Source organism: Urocitellus parryii, chromosome 11 (genome assembly GCF_045843805.1).
Source record: "Urocitellus parryii isolate mUroPar1 chromosome 11, mUroPar1.hap1, whole genome shotgun sequence".
NCBI lineage: Eukaryota > Metazoa > Chordata > Mammalia > Rodentia > Sciuridae > Urocitellus > Urocitellus parryii.
This window is the reverse complement of record NC_135541.1, coordinates 7,903,268-7,920,788: the sequence shown is the minus strand read 5'-3', so window position 1 is coordinate 7,920,788 and position 17,521 is coordinate 7,903,268. Positions and strand designations below refer to the sequence as shown.

The following is a 17,521-nucleotide window of genomic DNA, read 5'->3' as shown; positions in this document are numbered from 1 at the left end:
GCTCTTTTTGCATGAAAGGTATGAGTCCTGAGCCCCTCCAGGTCCTGCTGGAGAAGGTGGCACACACCCTTGAGACCCTGGTCTTAGAGTTTTGTGAGATAACAGAGTCCCAGCTAAATGCCATCTCACCAGCCCTGGGTCACTGTTCCCAGCTCAAAACCTTTAGTTTCTATGGGAACCAAATCCCCCTGACTGCTCTTAAGAACCTGCTGAGCCACACTGCTAGCCTGCCCCTGGAACAAGCGAAGTACCCTGCCCCTCTGGAGAGCTTTGACGAAATCCTCTGGGGTTTTTGGACTGAGATCAACCCCATGAAATTTGACCAGGTTCAGAAGGAGCTGATGCGGCTGGTGAAGGACATCAGTCCTGTCCATGACATACAGATTTATTGTTACGATTGTGTTCTTCACCTCAAACATACAGATTTTTTGCCTGAAACCCAGTGGCAATTCAGTAGACAGGGGATTATTCACATTCACATCAGATTATCTTTCTTGGGCTGGGGGTGAGGCTCAGGTAGAGTAGTGCCTTCAGGCATGAGGCTGTGAGTTTGATCTCCAGAACCTCAAGAAATGCTTTTGATAAATTTCTGATGGGGTTCATGTGTGCACATGGCCTCAAGTTTGAGTCCAGTCTTGACAACTCAAGAAGACCGTCTCACAATAAGGGCTGGGGATGTAGCTCTGGTCAAATGCTCTGGCGTCAATCCCCAGTATCCCTGAAAAATGGGTTAGGGTTGGCCTTCAGGAAGATAGGTATAAGTGTCTTCATTTAACTATGATACTTGGTTTTGGGCTCTATTATTCCATAATAAAAATGTACTAAATTTTCACTGATATGATGATTTGTGTGTGTGTGTGTGTGTGTGTGTGTGTGTGTGTGTGTATTGAATTAAAGGGTGCTCAACAATTAGGCCACATCCCCAACCCTTTCTCAGACAGGTTCCAAGTTGCATAGGGCATAGTTAAGTTGCTGAGGCTGGCCTTGAGCTTGATCCTCCTGCCTCAGTCTCCCAAGCTGCTGGGACCACAGGTGTGTGCTACCACACCCGGCTGCTCATTTGAAATCCTTTGGAAGCATGGGACATAACTGCCATACCTGCCTTGCTAGATTTGAAGCCCTGCTTTTTTTCTGTGCCTCTGCTTAGGGCAAAGAAGCAAGTCTGAGCTACCAAAACAGACCAGCAGTCCTGTAAACCTGGTGCTGCCCGCAGATTTGTTCAGGGAAGTGAAGGGGTGTGGTGAGCTGTTTCTGTGTACTGTGGCCGCCATTACAAGATGGTGCTGGTCTCCGCTGTAGTCTGTGACAAACAACTCCTTATCAGAATGAGTTGGCACGCTGTGACTTGGCACCCTATGAGAAAAGTCCACGTGGCAGTAGTGCATTGGGGCTTTATCTGCTTTATTAAGGCTGGGGCACATGGGAGTAGAGAGAGAAACAAGCTAAAAGACATGTCAAAACAAAGGCCTGAATAAACTGCTGAAGGAAGAATCCTGTGTCGTGTTTCCTTTGCTGGCGACGGGTCGCGGCAGTTGGTGGCCCGGACGGGGACACCTCCTCGAACCCAGGATCCAGAACCTTCAGCAGTCAGGGTGGTGCACCGGTAAGTTCCCGAGTAAATGGGAATCCGCAAATGAAAGCGGGGCGCTCCTCTGTAGATAAAGAGAGAGCGGGGAAAAATAATAAAATAGGACGCTCCTCTGTAGATAAAGAGAGAGCGGGGAAAAATAATAAAATAAAAGGCTCCTCGGTAAATGAAGAGAGAGCGGAAAAATAATTAAACGGGATGCTCCTCTGTAGATAAACAGAGAGCGGGGCTTTGTACTTTCACTTTCTTCATAGTTTTGAAAACATCTTCATAGTTTTCAAAACATTATGGGTGTTAACTCCTCAAGCCCAATTTTGCTGGCCTTGGATGGGCTGCTGCGTTCTAAGGAACTTAAAGTGAAACAGAGCACATTGCAGATGTTTTTGAGAGAGGCTGATATCGCAGCTCCTTGGTTTGCTTTTTCAGGGAGTCTTACAATTCCCAGCTGGGACAAGTTAGGAAAAGACCTTGACTTTGCTTATAAGCAGGGAACTTTAAAAGATGGCATTATTCTAATATGGAAGCTGGTTAGAGGATGTATAACAGATGGTAACATAACCTGTAATGCCACTCATTTTAAGGCCTCTCCTTATTGTACCCCGGATTATGCCTTCCCCCCAACTTTCACGCCTTGTCAGGAACATTCTTGGGAGAGACAATCAATGGCTAAAGGTTTCTCTCTCTCCCCCTCTCTCAAGAGGTACGTGTATAATGCCAGCACAAACAATTCCTCTGTAGGATCCAGTTGGTCTTGGTTTCAGTGGCTTATTTCAAATGAGAGGGGGGCCACGGCCGATATTTCGGCAGTGGCTCAATTGCTTGGAGCCAAAAGTTGGCTGCTTAATGTTTCAGGCTCTATATATGAGATTACAGGACAAGGTCGTAGGCTTGGAAATATCTCCCACAATTCTCAACTGAGCAATGCGACACTGCCCCCTGCAGGGGTGTGTCTTCAATCCCCGTTCCTATTCTTATTAGCCAATGATACCACGGGGGATATGCTGGATTGTACTAATGTTACTTGTTATCTAGCAGAGTGCTGGAATGGCTCCTGGTCTTTAGCAGTAGTTATGAAAATTCCAACTTTTATCCCAATTCCAGTTGAGGCGGACCCGGAGAAGTTCCCTCTTATGGAGCTGCTAAGAGTCCGCAGGGATTTTGGAATTACAGCAGCTATAGTGACAGCCGTAGCAGTGTCTGCTGCTGCAGCAGTTACGGCTGGAGTAGCCATGACCAGCCAGGTACAAACTGCTGTCACTGTTAATGAAGTTGTTCAACAAACTTCCACCATACTTGAGTCTCAAAATAAAATTATTCAACATGTTTTGTCAGGGATTTTAGCTGCCAACCAAAGAATAGATTTACTTCAGGCTCAGGTGGAAGAATTGACTAACTTGGTACGTTTGGGTTGTGTTGACTGACGTGAACATTTATGTGTAACCTCTGTCAGATTTAATGATTCCAGGAATGCTTCCCTCATCATCGGTGCTTATTTGGCCGGAAATTGGTCCATGACAGCGGAAGAGATGATCCAGTCTCAACTAACTCAGATAGCTGCCTTAAACAACACCCGTGTCGATCCAGTGACCTTGGGTCAATTTACCAATTGGTTGTCATCTGCCTTTTCCTTTTTTAAGGAGTGGGTGGGAGTAGGCATTTTTGGTACTATGTGTTGCTTTGGTGTGATTCTTTGTTTGTGGCTTCTCTGTCGTCTCAAGGCCCGCAATGCTCGGGACAAGGCAATGCTCGTCCAAGCTCTTGCTGCTTTAGAAAATGGCAACTCACCATAGGTCTGGCTTGCACATCTTAAACAGTAAACTTTGACATGGTCGTTGCACCCCAAGTTATTATAACATTGCACTGGGATCGACATGTCCTTCTTTTGTCATCCTTCTAGTGTTGGAAAGCCTTTGCACTCTGCGGGTCTTGTCACCATTGCATGCAGGTGGGTTTCCACACTGGTCTTTATCTTTTGCTTTACTGTCCGTGCCTTTCTCTTGGGGTGTTGCCAACTTAATTTTGTCTGTACTACGAAGGCAGCCTCAGCTGTCCCCCTTCGTCCACCATCGTCATGATACAGGATGCAAGGCAAGGCACTGCACTTGAGTGATCCTTGAAGTGGACCTCAAGGAGAGCATGTCCTATTGCATGTGGGTTGGACGTCCACACCCCACCCCACGAAAAAAGGCGTCGGCTGATATGGAGCCAGATCTGGGGAAGGCGCCTCCTTAGGGCTGGACCATACTATGCAGCCACTTCTGCACAGTGGGATAGGACCTCTACTCTCGCCTGTATTGTCTTAGTAAAACAAAAAGGGGGAACTGAGGTGAGCCGTTTCTGTGTACTGTGGCCACCATTACAAGATGGTGCTGGTCTCCGCTGTAGTCTGTGACAAACAACTCCTTATCAGAATGAGTTGGCACGCTGTGACTTGGCACCCTATGAGAAAAGTCCATGTGGCAGTTGTGCATTGGGGCTTTATCTGCTTTATTAAGGCTGGGGCACACGGGAGTAGAGAGAGAAACAAGCTAAAAGACATATCAAAACAAAGGCCTGAATAAACTGCTGAAGGAAGAATCCTGTGTCGTGTTTCCTTTGCTGGCGAGGGGTCGCGGCAAAGGGGGAGGTTAACTCAGAAAGATCAGACAACTGTAGCCAAGGTCAGAGGACAGAAACCCCAGGTACTTTAGAATTTTAGTCTGCACCATGTGACCAGGATATTTAAAAGGACTTCCAGTTGCCTAATTCAGAAACCACTGGAGGTTCAAGGCTACCTTCTGGCATAACTGAGGAACAGGATTCAAGACTAGGATTGTTTTCTGTTTGGTGGGAGCTCAAAATAGATTTTTTTTATTTGGCCATTTGCTGACAATCTGCCCAGTGTGATCAATAAAGCAGGACACTCCTGGACCCCCTTCCTGTGGATTTAACCAAACCATTTCTCGACTGTTCTTTTTGCCATCAAATAACTCTCTCCTTGCTCCAAGCATCTGCAGCTTCCAGAACGAGTGGATGAGTGTTCTGAAGGGGCTCAGATCTGCAGAATTGTGGCCAGGCCGCCATTTGGGAGGAGTGTGGAGAAAGATCAAAGTGCTGTCACCTTCTGCAGCCGCAGCATGTTGCCGAGGTCACTCTCCTTCAAGCAGACTGGCTCTCTCTCCCTCTTGGGATGAGAATCTGCTACTTGCCAGGCAGGAGCAACAGCTGGAGCAGGGGTTCAACTGCCGTGGTGACAGGCTCTGGTTATGGAAGGGGAGGCAGGGGGCTCTCTGCTGTCCCTATATGCCCCCTACTCCCCAATACTAGACTGGCTCCTCCTCCAGGTCTCAGTTGGCATCACCTCAGAGGCCCTCCCTGAACACCCCGTCAACCACACCATGGTTGTTCCATAGAAGGAATGGATCACAGTTGGCCACATTGCACATTCTTGCTTCTTATAGGTGGCCAGCCCCAGAGACAGGGACTCACCTGCCATCTTCATCCATGTGGACCCTTCCTGACCCCCTGCCTAGCCACACAGGTGCTTAATACATAGAGTTATGACTGAGCTACATCCCATTCCTTATTTTTGATTTTGAAACAGAGTCTCAAGTTGCTAAGGCTGGCCTGTAACCTGTGATCCTCCTGCCTCAGCCTCCTGAGTTGCTGGGTTTACAGCTATGTACCACAGTGCCCTCTGGTCTTCTCTGTATGTGGCCTGTTGCCCACCAGGGCCACCCCCTGTTGGGTGCACTTCTCAGCCTGGTGGTCTCAGGAGGGCTGAGCTTCCTACATGACAGTGGCTCCCAAAGGACAGGAAGCACAGCCTGCAGGGGTGTTAGGCTCCTCTCCAGGGCCCAGTTCAGCAGCACTCTGGCATATTCATATTCTATTCCTCAGAGCAGGGCTGGGGATGTAGTTCATTGGCAAATGCCCCAGTCTCACTCCCTTATAGCAAGCTCAATCCCTTATAAATTAATAAATAATAATAATAATAATAATAAGGAGCACTGGGTGTGGTTGCACATGCCTGTAATCCTAATGACTGCTGAGGCCAAGACAGCAGGATCTCAAGTTCAAAGCCAGCCCCAGCTATTAGCATGGCCTTAAGCAACTTAGGGAGATCCTATCTCATTAAAAATCAAAAGGCCTGGAGATGTGGCTCAGTGGTAGAGAAGCCCTGGGTTCAATCCCCATTACAAAAAAAAAGTCAAAGTCCTGTGGATGCCAGGGAACCACTGTGAAGCTTCCTGCCTGTCCCATCCAGAGCCCTTGGACTGGCTGTGTCTCACTGGGCACATGACTTCCCATGTGAGCACCAGTGTCCACGAGGGAAAAGCAGATAGTAGGACGAGTCTGGCATGGAGATTTGAAAACCATAGAAAGTACTTGGTTATGGAAGGGGAGGCTAGGAGCTTATCGGGTCACCTGGTCACCAGGTCATCATCAGCCTGACTCTCTTCATCCTCCATCCTCTCAAGTTTGGAAAGACCCCAGGGCACATCTGTAGTCACTTTCCTTGAAGGAGCCAAGGGTTCAAAGCCATCTGGGTGACACAAGTGCAGAGACCAGGATCTTACCCCCACTCGATGTGGACTTCTAACACTGGGCCCAAGGACCTTGCTCCCTTGCAACCTAAAGCTGCGGGTGCTCTTGCAGGAACCTGAACTCATGGCTAATCACTAGTGGCTATTTCCCTTGCCTGGGGAAACTCAGCCCACTCACTTCCAATGGTTAGAAATACCTAGAATCAGTCTGCACCACCTTGTGGGCAAGGAGGGGGAGGGGCTGGAGATGGAGCCCAGGCCTTATGCAGGCTAGGCAGGTGCAGCATCCCTGAGCTCTGCCTGCAGCCCGGAGCCCTCATTTGCTACTTTTGGTTCTATTCTAATTTGTCTTCTGTGTCAGTGTGTCTTTCTCTTTTTTTTTCTTTTGAGGTGCTGGGGCATGCATGTCACTGCTGGACTGTGTGTGTGTGTGTGTGTGTGTGTGTGTGTGTGTGTGTGTGTGTGAAGTGCCAGGGATTATGTTCCTGGGACACTTTACTACTGGTGATGCAAATCAAATCAAGATGGCGTCTGGCAGTTTGCCAGGAGGAGTGATTTGTGAAGTAATGCCAGGGAGCCATTAAGATGATGAGGATTCCCTAATGACTGACTGCTGTATCTAGATGATGTTAATTAAGTTAAGCTGTATGTAATTAGTTGGGTATATGTACTTCTGCTGTCCTGCAGAGAAGCGGCTCCTGCTACCTTGGGTGCCCGCCACTTTGAGTTTTTGCTCAGTTCCTACAGAGTTCATTCTCAATAAAGTAGTTCCCGTTTCAACCTTCAAGTCTCTTGTCACCTCCCAGTTATTTGTGCCCAGCCGGACTGTGGCATATGGTGGCCTGAAGCTTGGGGGTAAGTAACAAGGTAAACTACTCGCCCCTGAGGGCAGGGAGAGAGGATGAGTGACCATTTCAAGAAACAGTGTATTCTTCTAAATAGATATATTATTGGATTCCTCTGCTTTAAGCTGCTTACAGAACTTACCTGGACTGCGTATCACTTATATGCATTATTAACTGATATAATGAATTGTAATTAGTACCAGTATCTTTGCTGATGGTGTCATCTGTGGTACAGTTTTTCCAGGGGTTTCACACTTGGAGCAGTCAATGGCTTGATACCATGGCATTTTGTATCCTCCTCCCTTCTGCTTGTGGCAGGTTGTTTATGGTGTTTGTTAAAAACCACTATGGTCATTATCCACAAGTATGGCTAAGTGTATGGGCCAGTAGTCATAGACGGGTAAGATCCAATTACAATGGGACCAACCTAAGATAGGAGGCTGACGATTTGAGTTCAGACCATCCAATGATGGGTAAGAACCATATGGAGTATTGGACACACTAAAACAGGCACAGTCCCTAAGCCACATAGATGTTGTTTAATAAAACAAAAGGGAGGAGATGTTGGGGATGCAAATCAAGTCAAGATGATGCCTGGCAGTTTGCCAGGAGGAGTGATTTGTGAAGTAAAGCCAGGGAGCCATTAAGATGATGAGGATTCCTTAATGACTGACTGCTGTATCTAGATGATGTTAATTAAGTTAAGCTGTGTATAATTAGTGGTTATATGTACCTCTGCTGTCCCGCAGAGAAGCGGCTCCTGCTACCTTGGGTGCCCACTACTTTGAGTTTGCACTCAGTTCCCGCAGAGTTTACTTGCAATAAAGTAGTTCCCGTTTCAACCTTCAAGTCTCTGGTCACCTCCTGGTTATTTGTGCTCAGCTAGACTGCAGCACTACACACCCAACATATTTTATATTTTTATTTGAGACAGGGTGTAACTATGTTGCCCAGGCTGGCTTGGAATCTCTGATCCTCCTGCCTCAGCCTCCCAAGTTACTGGGATTGTAAGTGTGCACCTCAGTACCTGGCCATAGAGCATTTAAACCCTCAAGAGATTACATTGCACTGGGGAGCAAGTGCCATAACTAAAAGAAGAAAAATAGCCTCAGACTGCAAAATTCCTCTGGATGAATGTTATACTGATACTAAGACCCTCAAATAACTCTCAGACCACACATTGCCATTCCAATTAAGCCTTTATTGCTGGCCAGAAGCAGACACTCTACTCTCTGAAAGTGAGAAGATCAGAGTAGCACACCACCTTCAGTGATGCCACATATTTAAGCCAAAAAAAACACAAAAGGGAGATTTGAGGGTCTAGCCAATGTAAGCAAGCACAATTAACATGAGAAGAAGAGTAGTATAGTACAATTGTATTAATGTTTTTTATATTAACCAAGTTTTAGACTCTGTAAGGTGGAACAATCTCTAAAATAACAGTTGCTGTTTCACCAGAAATGTCCAAACTTTCATTTGTCCAGTTAGTTGCTCTAGAGAATAAAACTTAACAGACACAATGTAATTAATATTTTAATAAGTGTTTGTCATTTTAATATATAAATCAAACTTTGGTTTATAGCAGCACATTAATATTTGCTCTCAGAGAATAACCTTGAATAGTTTTCACTATTTGTGTTACATATATAAACAACTTAGTTATAAAGAAACATTTTGATATTTATCCTTTTTTAAAAAATATTTTTATTAGTTGCTCAAAACATTACAATGATCTTGACATATCATACATTTGTTTCAAATGAGGTATGTAATCTTATTTTTCCACGTGTACAGATTGCAGGATCACATTGGTTATACAGCCACTTTTATACATAAGTTAACTCTGAGCACAGCAAACACTTAATCATGCCAGACACATTACAGACATTCCCTCTGCATGGCTCTCAAGAGATTAATAAAACACAGAATGGGACCTGCAAATTCCAAGAAACTCCAGGAGAGCCTTTCTTCTGCACTGCAGAGGAGTCTATTATGGTTCCTTCTCAAGCACATTTTGAAACTGGTGGGCAAATGATTCCAAAGACAATTCAAAACAGTAATGGCTTCCTCCTGGAATGTTCCAGTTGAACATCCCTCAAACAGCTGCTCTTTAAGAAGTACATTTTAAGCCAGGTGAGGTGGGCCATGCCTGTAATTCCAGATTCTCAGGAGCCTGAGGCAGGAGGATGGCAAGATACAGGCCAGACTTGTCCATTTGACAAACCTGTTTGAAAATAAAACAAAGAGAACTGGGCAGGTAGCTTAGTGGTAGAGTGCCCCTGGTTCAATGCTCAGTACTGGAGGAGGGGAGAGTAAGTTTTAGGCTTCAAGTTGTTTTTATCAAGTTCTCTGATTACATGGGAAAAGGAAAACTGAATCATCTCTGTTGAAAGCTGAAGTATTATTTCATAGGACATAACTTTCCTCATTCACTTTAAATATCTTTCATCACACTGGTTAAGTGGCTTCTCTTTTATAATGATGTAGGACCCCAGGTTTCATGAAGGGCTTTAAACCTTTTGAGATTATTTACTAACTTCTCTATGATCAAAGTCTACATTGTCACTTGACCTTCAGCTAACATTGGGATGTTCTAGAGAATTCCATAGTTGCTCAAAGGATTTCTAGAAGAGAGACATTAAGGCAATTAGCCTCATTTGATATGATGGGATGTCCTGTCAAATATGACATACCTTTTTCAAGTTATATTTATTTGGATATTTTATTAATATTTGCTTTAAAATGGCAAAAATTCATAAAAAATCTCATATGTTTTCAGACATAATTCTGGACACTATATTAAAATATATGCCAATCAAATCACCTTGTTAATAGCTGTTTAGAGTAAATACCCAACATATTTTAACCATGTTAAATATCTAAATTTTTATCATTGAGAGCTATCATTTGGATTTTTTCCCTGAATATAACTAAAATCAGATTAATTGATTAAGAAGAAAAAATCTCTAACAAGTTTACTTGAACACAGGTCTCTCATCTATCTATCTGTGTGTTTATTTATTCAATTCTTTATTGATTGTTGCTAGGGATCCAACCCAGGGCCTCATGCATGTTAGGCAAATGCTCTACCTTTTTAAAATTGTAATTCAAAACAGAGTGTGGTGGTGAACACTTGTAATCCCATCTGCTGTCCTGGGAACTGATACATACAATCAATAAGTGTGTCAGTTATCGGTTATGGATTAGTAAAAAAAATATAGATGATGGATATAAAATTTTGAAAAGTGAGATCAGACAATTATAAGGCAAGAACTGTCATAGGCAGGCCTGAGACTCCATTTTGCTGCCTCCTATGAACAACTGTTACAAGAGCTGTTTCTGAGAAACTGAAATGACTGCTGTTTTTTTTACTTTAAAACACTTGCCATTCTGTACTTTGTACCCCACAGATTGTACCCTACTCAGGAGGCAGTGGTGATCGTGGAGAGCTACATCCGGGGCTTGAATGCTATTGTGGGTTTACATGACTTTGAAGTACATTCTCGCCCCACTAGCCCCCACCCAAATTCAGGGTGTGATGGTCTAGCACCTGCTAGAACCCAGGACCGTGCTCAACTGCACTGAAAGCTAATGTGCTGGCTTCTGACTGGAAAATTCTGGTCTTGCCTAGGGCCCAGAGTCCGCACTTATTCATGTTTTAATTTCTATGATTGGTAGCTTACATGACGATAAGCAAGTCACTGAGTTGTGGATTTTGTGCTTATATTGTTTTTGGATGGACCAGGAAGCTGCTGTCCTGTCACAGAGCTTGAGTCTCTGTGGTGGGTGACAGTCCCTAGTCAGGTAAGTAAAGCTCTCTTTTGATTTCAAATTCAGACTTAGAGTGCTTTCTGGAGGGACTCCCCATAACACCATCTACGTAGCAGGCAAAGGCAGAAGGATCTCAAATCCAAGGCCTTTCTCAGTAATTTAGTGAGAACCTGTCTCAAAACAATTTTTTAAAAAAATGGGCCTAATGAACAGGCAAAATTGAATTTAACAGGGACTTCCTGGTGGAGAGCCACTCCCTCCAAACCCACCTTGTTCAAATGTGGCTCAATGAGTTTCAACATTGATTCCTACTCATCTATTAATTCCCTCCAATGGGAGACTGGACCAACCAGGACAAGTCCATCCTGGCACTGAGAGAGAATCAAATCATTGTGTGATGCATCCAGAAAAAAAGTCTTCATTCCAAGGGGGAAACATAATGGTGCTCAAATCAACAGGCAGAAACTGTGTCAAATCCTGATGAAGGGGAAGCAGGGTGCTGTGAAGGGAGGGTCCATGGGCAGCTCTGCCTGATGGCAGGAACTATCACAAACCAGTCAGCCACAACCTCAGCTGTGCATAAACTCTACCCCAAACTTCAACCCCCCAAAGTCTAGGAGGACACCTGGCCAGTCACTGCCTGTTGTCCTTGAATTGAGGCCACCCTTGGTACTGAATCTGGGGAGCCAGTGAGAATTGACTCAAAGCTGCCTTTGACACCCTGTCTCCCTTTGCCTCCTGGATGGGGCTCTGACTCATCTTTCTTTGGGTGTCCTGCATTCCTGCCCTATTATGTCTGACTATCATTGTTCTTTGGAGAGCCACTGTCTGTTGTGACTTAGGTTCACAGTAACATCTACCTGCCTCCTGTACCAAGTCAAGGGTGGTAAGAGAAGGCAGGGCTGTGGCGTTAAGTCACCCTTTCAGCTGGTGACACACAGACAAATGGCAGAGAAATTTAGAATTCAATCAGAGACTAGAGTTCAAATGTTGTGAAGCCTAAAAAGCAATGAGGTCTCTGAAATGGCCTTAGCCCTACTCCACTGCACACATAGGAGATAAAATGTGGGTCATTTGTGGTAAGTCATTATGTGAAACAGAAACCAAAGATCATCTCAGCCAACTGTAAGTATCCAACTGTGATGTGAGCAGGGATATTTTCCAACAAGATACCCAAGAAGTCTATCATGGTTTAGATGCTGTGTCTCCCAAGAGCTCACCTGTGAGACAATGGTTGGGAGGAGACATGATTGGTTTATAGCCTTAACCTTGTTAGTAAGTTAATTCCCAATGGGACTAACTGAGTGATAACAGGGAACAGCTGGAGTGTGGCTGGAGGAAGCTGATCATTGGGGATGTGAATGTGGTGTGTATATTTTGTATCTGGCTAGGGGCCATCTCTCTGCCTCTCTTTTCTCTAATAATGTGAGCACCTTCCCTCTGCCACAATCTCCCACCATAATGGTCAGCCTCACCTTGAAGTGAGGGCCCAAGAAATGGAATCTGCTGTGGTGCATTGCGACCTCTGAAACCATGAGTCCCCAGTTAACTTTTCCTCCTCTGTAGTTGTTGGGGTTGGGTGTTGTAGTGACAGCCTGAAAAAGCTGACTAACACAAAGGCAGAACAACAAAGCAGAAATGCCATTCTGTATCTGCCGCCAATCAAACCATTCCTTCTACATCTCCCCTGTAAGTCCTCCCCTCACATGGCTCATCAGCCAAGCACTCCCTCTCTTTCCGTCTCTCCTTCCTCAATTCCTGAATCACTTTTTACTCAGGCTCTTCAAATTTTCCTTTGCCTATGAACTTCTCACAGACTAAAGAGCCCTGGAAACTGCCTGGAGCAAAGGCTGCCTGGGAGATGTGCCCTCGGGTCCCTGATTCTGCAGGAAGAGTCTCCAGTGGGTGGCCTCCCTGATGTCAGGAACACCTGCTGTAAAACCCTGTGTCTTTCTCTCCCATTCCCAAGTTGCCCACAGTTTCCACCCTTGGTGGATTTCAGACTTTTCCAAGTCCCCATCAGGGGCATGTTGGCCCATGCCTATAATCACAGCAACTCAGGAGACTGAGGCAGGAGGATGGCAAATTTGAGGCCAGCCTCAGCAACTTAGGGTCTCATGAAAATGCTTAGGTCCTCACTATCTCCAAATAAAAGCAAAAAATAAAAAGGGCAGGGGATGTGATTCAGTGGTAGAGAACCAATGGGTTCAACCCCAGTACAGACAGACAAACAGGAGAAGTCTTGCCCCAAGTCTAGAAGAGTGATTCCACCCTCCTTGTCTGCTTTTCCTCACTAGTGTTCCCAGATTTGCTGCAAGGTAACTCAACACTTGTGTGACTGTTGTAAACATGGTTTCCATTTTGTGGTCTTCGTGGTTGTCACTACTGTCTTCAAAAAGCTGTTTTTACTATGCAATTTTTGGAAAAAAAAATTTCAAATAATTTTGATATGTCCAAAGATCCCTTTGAAAGATATTTTCAGGTGTTGTTTTGTCTCAAAGTATTCAGTGCTTTTCTGTCTCATGGGAGGAACAGGAGGGTCACTTATGGACAAAATTCAGTCCATGGTTGGAATGCATGGAGGGACGCATCCCTGACTCTCATCCTCTTCCTGATTTTGCACTCGTGAATGAGCATCAAATTCAATAAGTCAATCTGGAGGAAGAAAATCCAATCAGGATTAAGTGGGTGGAGACTGGAGAACCTGATCAGATACTGCTTTCTGATTGGATGCCAGTCAATCAGATGGCGGTGAGGGCGTAGTCAGAGAGGTCCATAAAACTTCTGTGGAGCCAGAAGAGAAACACAAGAGTCCTGGAGCCCAAGGAGAAGCAGCCTGACCTGCTGAGGCTCCAAGAACCCTGCACACCTGGACAGATCCCGTAAGTCCCTCACTGCCCTGAGCACCACCCTTGTTCCCGCCTCACTTGTGCAAATTCAGGAACAATTTTGTTTCTGTCTTTTCTCATGAACCAATTCAGAACTTTCATTTTGCCTCTAAGTGTAGTGTTACCTTGATTATGAACACTAGGATTTCCACGTTGGTTTATGTCACTTTCAATTTTCTTTCTTTCTTTGGTATGGGCTATTGAACCCAGGGGCACTCAAACACTGAGCCACATCCCTAGCCTTATTTTATGCTTTATTTAGAGACAGGGTCTCACTGAGTTGCTTAGTGCCTGCTCTTGCTGAAGCTTACTTGGATCCCATGATCCTCCTGTCTCGGTCTCCGGAGACCCTGGGATTACAGGCTTGTGCACACACGCCCCACACTTTTTCTTTTTCTCAATTGTTGTTTTCTAAAGTTTATATGGACAGTATAATTTATTTATCCATTTATTTATTTGGTGGTATGCTGATTGAACCAGGGCCTTGTGCATGTGAGGCAAGCACTCTATCAACAGAGGTATGTCCCCAGCGAGTCATTTAATAATTTTTACCTCCTGCTGAGGACCAAGCCCAGTGCCTCACATGTCCTAGGAAAGTGCTCTTCCACTGAACTCCAGGCAAAGCCAATTTAAAATTAGTTAACCAGGGAAGTGGATAGCAATCCTATTTATTCTAATTGATTGGAATTCTATTTTCTGATAATAAAAATATTTATTTTGTGTGCCCTTAAAATTATACTGTTTTGCTGGGTGTGGTGGCACACACCTGCAATCCCAACACCTCCAGAGTTTGAGAAGGCCAGAGAATTAGAGTTCAAATCCAGCCACAACAGCAGGAGGTGCTACACAAATCAGTGAGACCCTGTCTACGATTAATATCCAAAATATGCTGGAGCAGTGACTTACTGGTTGTGTGTCCTGAATTCAATCCCCAATATTGCCTCATGCCCCAGATTATACTTTATGGCTTATGTAGTTTTATAATTTTATTATTTGTTTCAACAAACAAAACAAAAAGCTTCAAACTATCTCATGCAACAGTTCACAGACTCTGTTCTGATCTGTTTGTTCTCTTAAACTTCCCACTAGGGTGGCAGAATCTCACATGTGTGAGAGACATCCATGAGACTCTCTTGTGATTTCCAAGTGTTTTATAATATGGGCATATGCTTTATAATTGCTCATTTAATTTTTTGAAATTAAAAATAACATCACCCATTTGAGGGCAACTCCTTTCTGAGCCACTGTAGTTATTGAATCAGAGGATCCTACTGCATTAAGTCACATGACACTCCAATTTCCATTTTATAAGGAAAAAAGTAATAAGCAGAGGCTATCCCCTTTAAGGATGGGGTGAATTTTTGGACTCCCCAGTACCCTCTTTCCAGTGGCTGGCACTGGATGGGATAGTGGCCTTTTCTCTGGACCATTTTCCTGGATCCTTCTTCTTTCAGACTCCTCAGGATGAGCATCCAGTCCCCACCAACGCTGCTGGAGCTGGCAGGGCACAGCCTGCTGAGCAACAAGTCCAGGGACATCCTGGATCTGGAGGACCTGCCCCTGGGGGCCCTGATGAGGCAGTCACAGCTGGAGATGATCCGAGTGGCCCTGGATGGGCTGGACATGCTGCTTGCCCAGCAGGATCGCCCCAGGTGAGGGGGACTTAGGTGGCCTGGAAGGGAGCACCCTCAGTGCCAGGGAAGGGATGGGTATAGGCTGAGAGAGTGGGTGCTGAAGTGTGCTCCACAGGCTTCCTGTGCTGCCAGCAAGGAGGGGTGGAGAGGCCTTGGCCATGCTGAGCCCCATCTGGGAAAGGCTTCCAGATGTGGAGGTGCTTGTGGCAGCTGTGGTGACCCAACCAGGAGGGTGTCCTTGTCCCTGATTCAGATTGTAAATGGGGGGGGAACCAGGCTGGATTGGAGGGAAGTGCATGGAGAAAAGTGAGACAGAAGGAAGAGGTGGAGCAGGGAGCAGCAGCTGAGAGGGGAAGGAAGGGACCTCAGGGCAGACACTCTGCTGTGGTCCCCGCAGGAGGTGGAAACTGCAGGTGCTGGATTTGCGGATGGTTCCACGGAACTTCTGGAGGACGTGGTCTGAGCCGTGGTCGATGCCTGCTCACCAGTGGACATGAAGAAGAATCAAACATTGAAACTTGGTCCAGCAATGACAGCTAAGATGCCCCGGAAGATATTCATAGACTTGTGCCTCACAGAAGGACCCCTGGATGAATTTCTGACACTCTTGTTCCTATGGGTCACACAGAGAAGGGACAGGCTGCATCTGTGTTGCAGTTGGCTGAAGATCTTATGAAAACCCACCCGCCACACCAGGAAGGTCCTTAGACTGCTGCAGCTGGACTCTGTCCAGAAGGTGGAAGTGCACTGCACATGGGCGCCCTCCACCTTGGCTGCTTGTGCTCCTTTCTTGGGCCAGATGAGGAACCTGAGGAAGCTGCTTGTCTCCCAGGTCCACGTTCCTTCCCACACCTTCCCAGAGGAGCAGGAGAGGCTGCTCTTGAAGCTCACCTCGCAGTTCCACAGGATGGACTGCCTGAGGAAGTTATGTATAAATGCTGTCCTCCTCCTCGAGGGCCACCTGGAGCAGGTGCTGAGGTGAGTAAGGGGGTGAGCATCTCTGCAGACCAGTATCAGTAAATATGAAAGGCCACCTACTATGTGCCAGCCATTGACACTCTCGTGGTGAACAAGACACTGGAAGGTAAATAACCCATCATCTGTTCCTGTTGTATCCTGAAGCTCCATCTTCTAACTTGTGTTAGAGCAAAGGGCTAAACCAGGGACCATGGTCTGGGAAGTGCCATGATGCTGGGAAACCAGCCGATGGGGACAGGATTTAGTGAGATTGGTTGAGGTTCCTTTCCTGAGAGGCCTGTCTAGCAACAGGGGTGCAAAGCAGGGTAGAGGAGAGGGCAGTGAAGGAGGGGAAGTCCCTACTCCTGTACCCCCAACAGGGAAGCTCTGTACTCCCCAGCTGGGAGCAGAGAAACCCACCTCTTACACCCATGTAAGGAAGGCTGTTCTGAGCTCCAGGTAATAATTCTGCAGTCCAGGGTGAGGAGCAGGGATGGAGGCCTTGCTGAGGGGGGTTAACCTCAGTAGTTTTTGTTACATCTTGCCTGGATTTGAACTTCCTACATGACTCCCCTTGACCTCCTCTGACCAGAGATGTGGCTTTCCCTTTGTTATTGAGGATGGGGTTCTTAGAATTGGAGGATCCACCTGGTCAAAAAGTGGTGGTAAAAGGCTCAGATGGAAATGGGGTTACCTGAACGGGCAGATTCTGCATAATGTCAACCATGTTCTAATGGCCATGGTGACATTGGGTTGGGGCTAATTCATTTTCTCCCTCAGAACTAACTGCCTTATTTCTCCTTAGGCACCTGAAGACCCCCTTGGAGGCCCTCTCAATAACCAAATGCCCGCTCTCAGATTCCGACTAGAATTATCTTTCCCGATGTCCAAACACCAGCCATCTCAGACACCTGGATCTAAGGGGCAGCAAACTGACCAATTTCAGTCCGGAGCCCCTCCAAATTATTCTGGAGACTGTTGCAGCCACCCTGAGGAGCCTGGACTTGGAAGCCTGTGAGATCACAGACTCCCAGCTCCAAGCCATCCTGCCTGCCCTGAGCCACTGCTCCCAGCTCAGGATCTTGTGCTTTTTGGGGAACTGCATCTCCATGTCAGCCCTGAGGGACCTGCTGCTTCACACTGCCAGGCTGAGTCAGTTGAGCATAGAACTGTACCCTGCCCCTCTGGAGAGCTATGATGCCCAGGGTGCCATCCACCGAGGGAGATGTTCCCAACTCTGTGCTGAGCTCACAGCAATAGTGAGGGACTTTAGGCAGCCAAACGTCCTCGTGTTCTGTACTGTCTCATGTCC

At 46.0% G+C, this 17,521-nt stretch overlaps 1 protein-coding gene across 1 annotated transcript in view; it reads left to right on the top strand.

The window, feature by feature from the left end:
* The window catches only part of LOC144249159 (PRAME family member 12-like), a 34,666-nt gene extending 17,588 nt beyond the window's left edge, over positions 1–17,078 (top strand). The window contains exons 4-6 of the mRNA XM_077791365.1: positions 15,073–15,220; positions 16,085–16,230; positions 17,015–17,078. Coding sequence (XP_077647491.1) covers positions 15,073–15,220; positions 16,085–16,230; positions 17,015–17,078 — 358 coding nt within the window. The remainder of the gene's footprint in view (positions 1–15,072; positions 15,221–16,084; positions 16,231–17,014) is intronic.
* Positions 17,079–17,521: the final 443 nt, after the last annotated feature.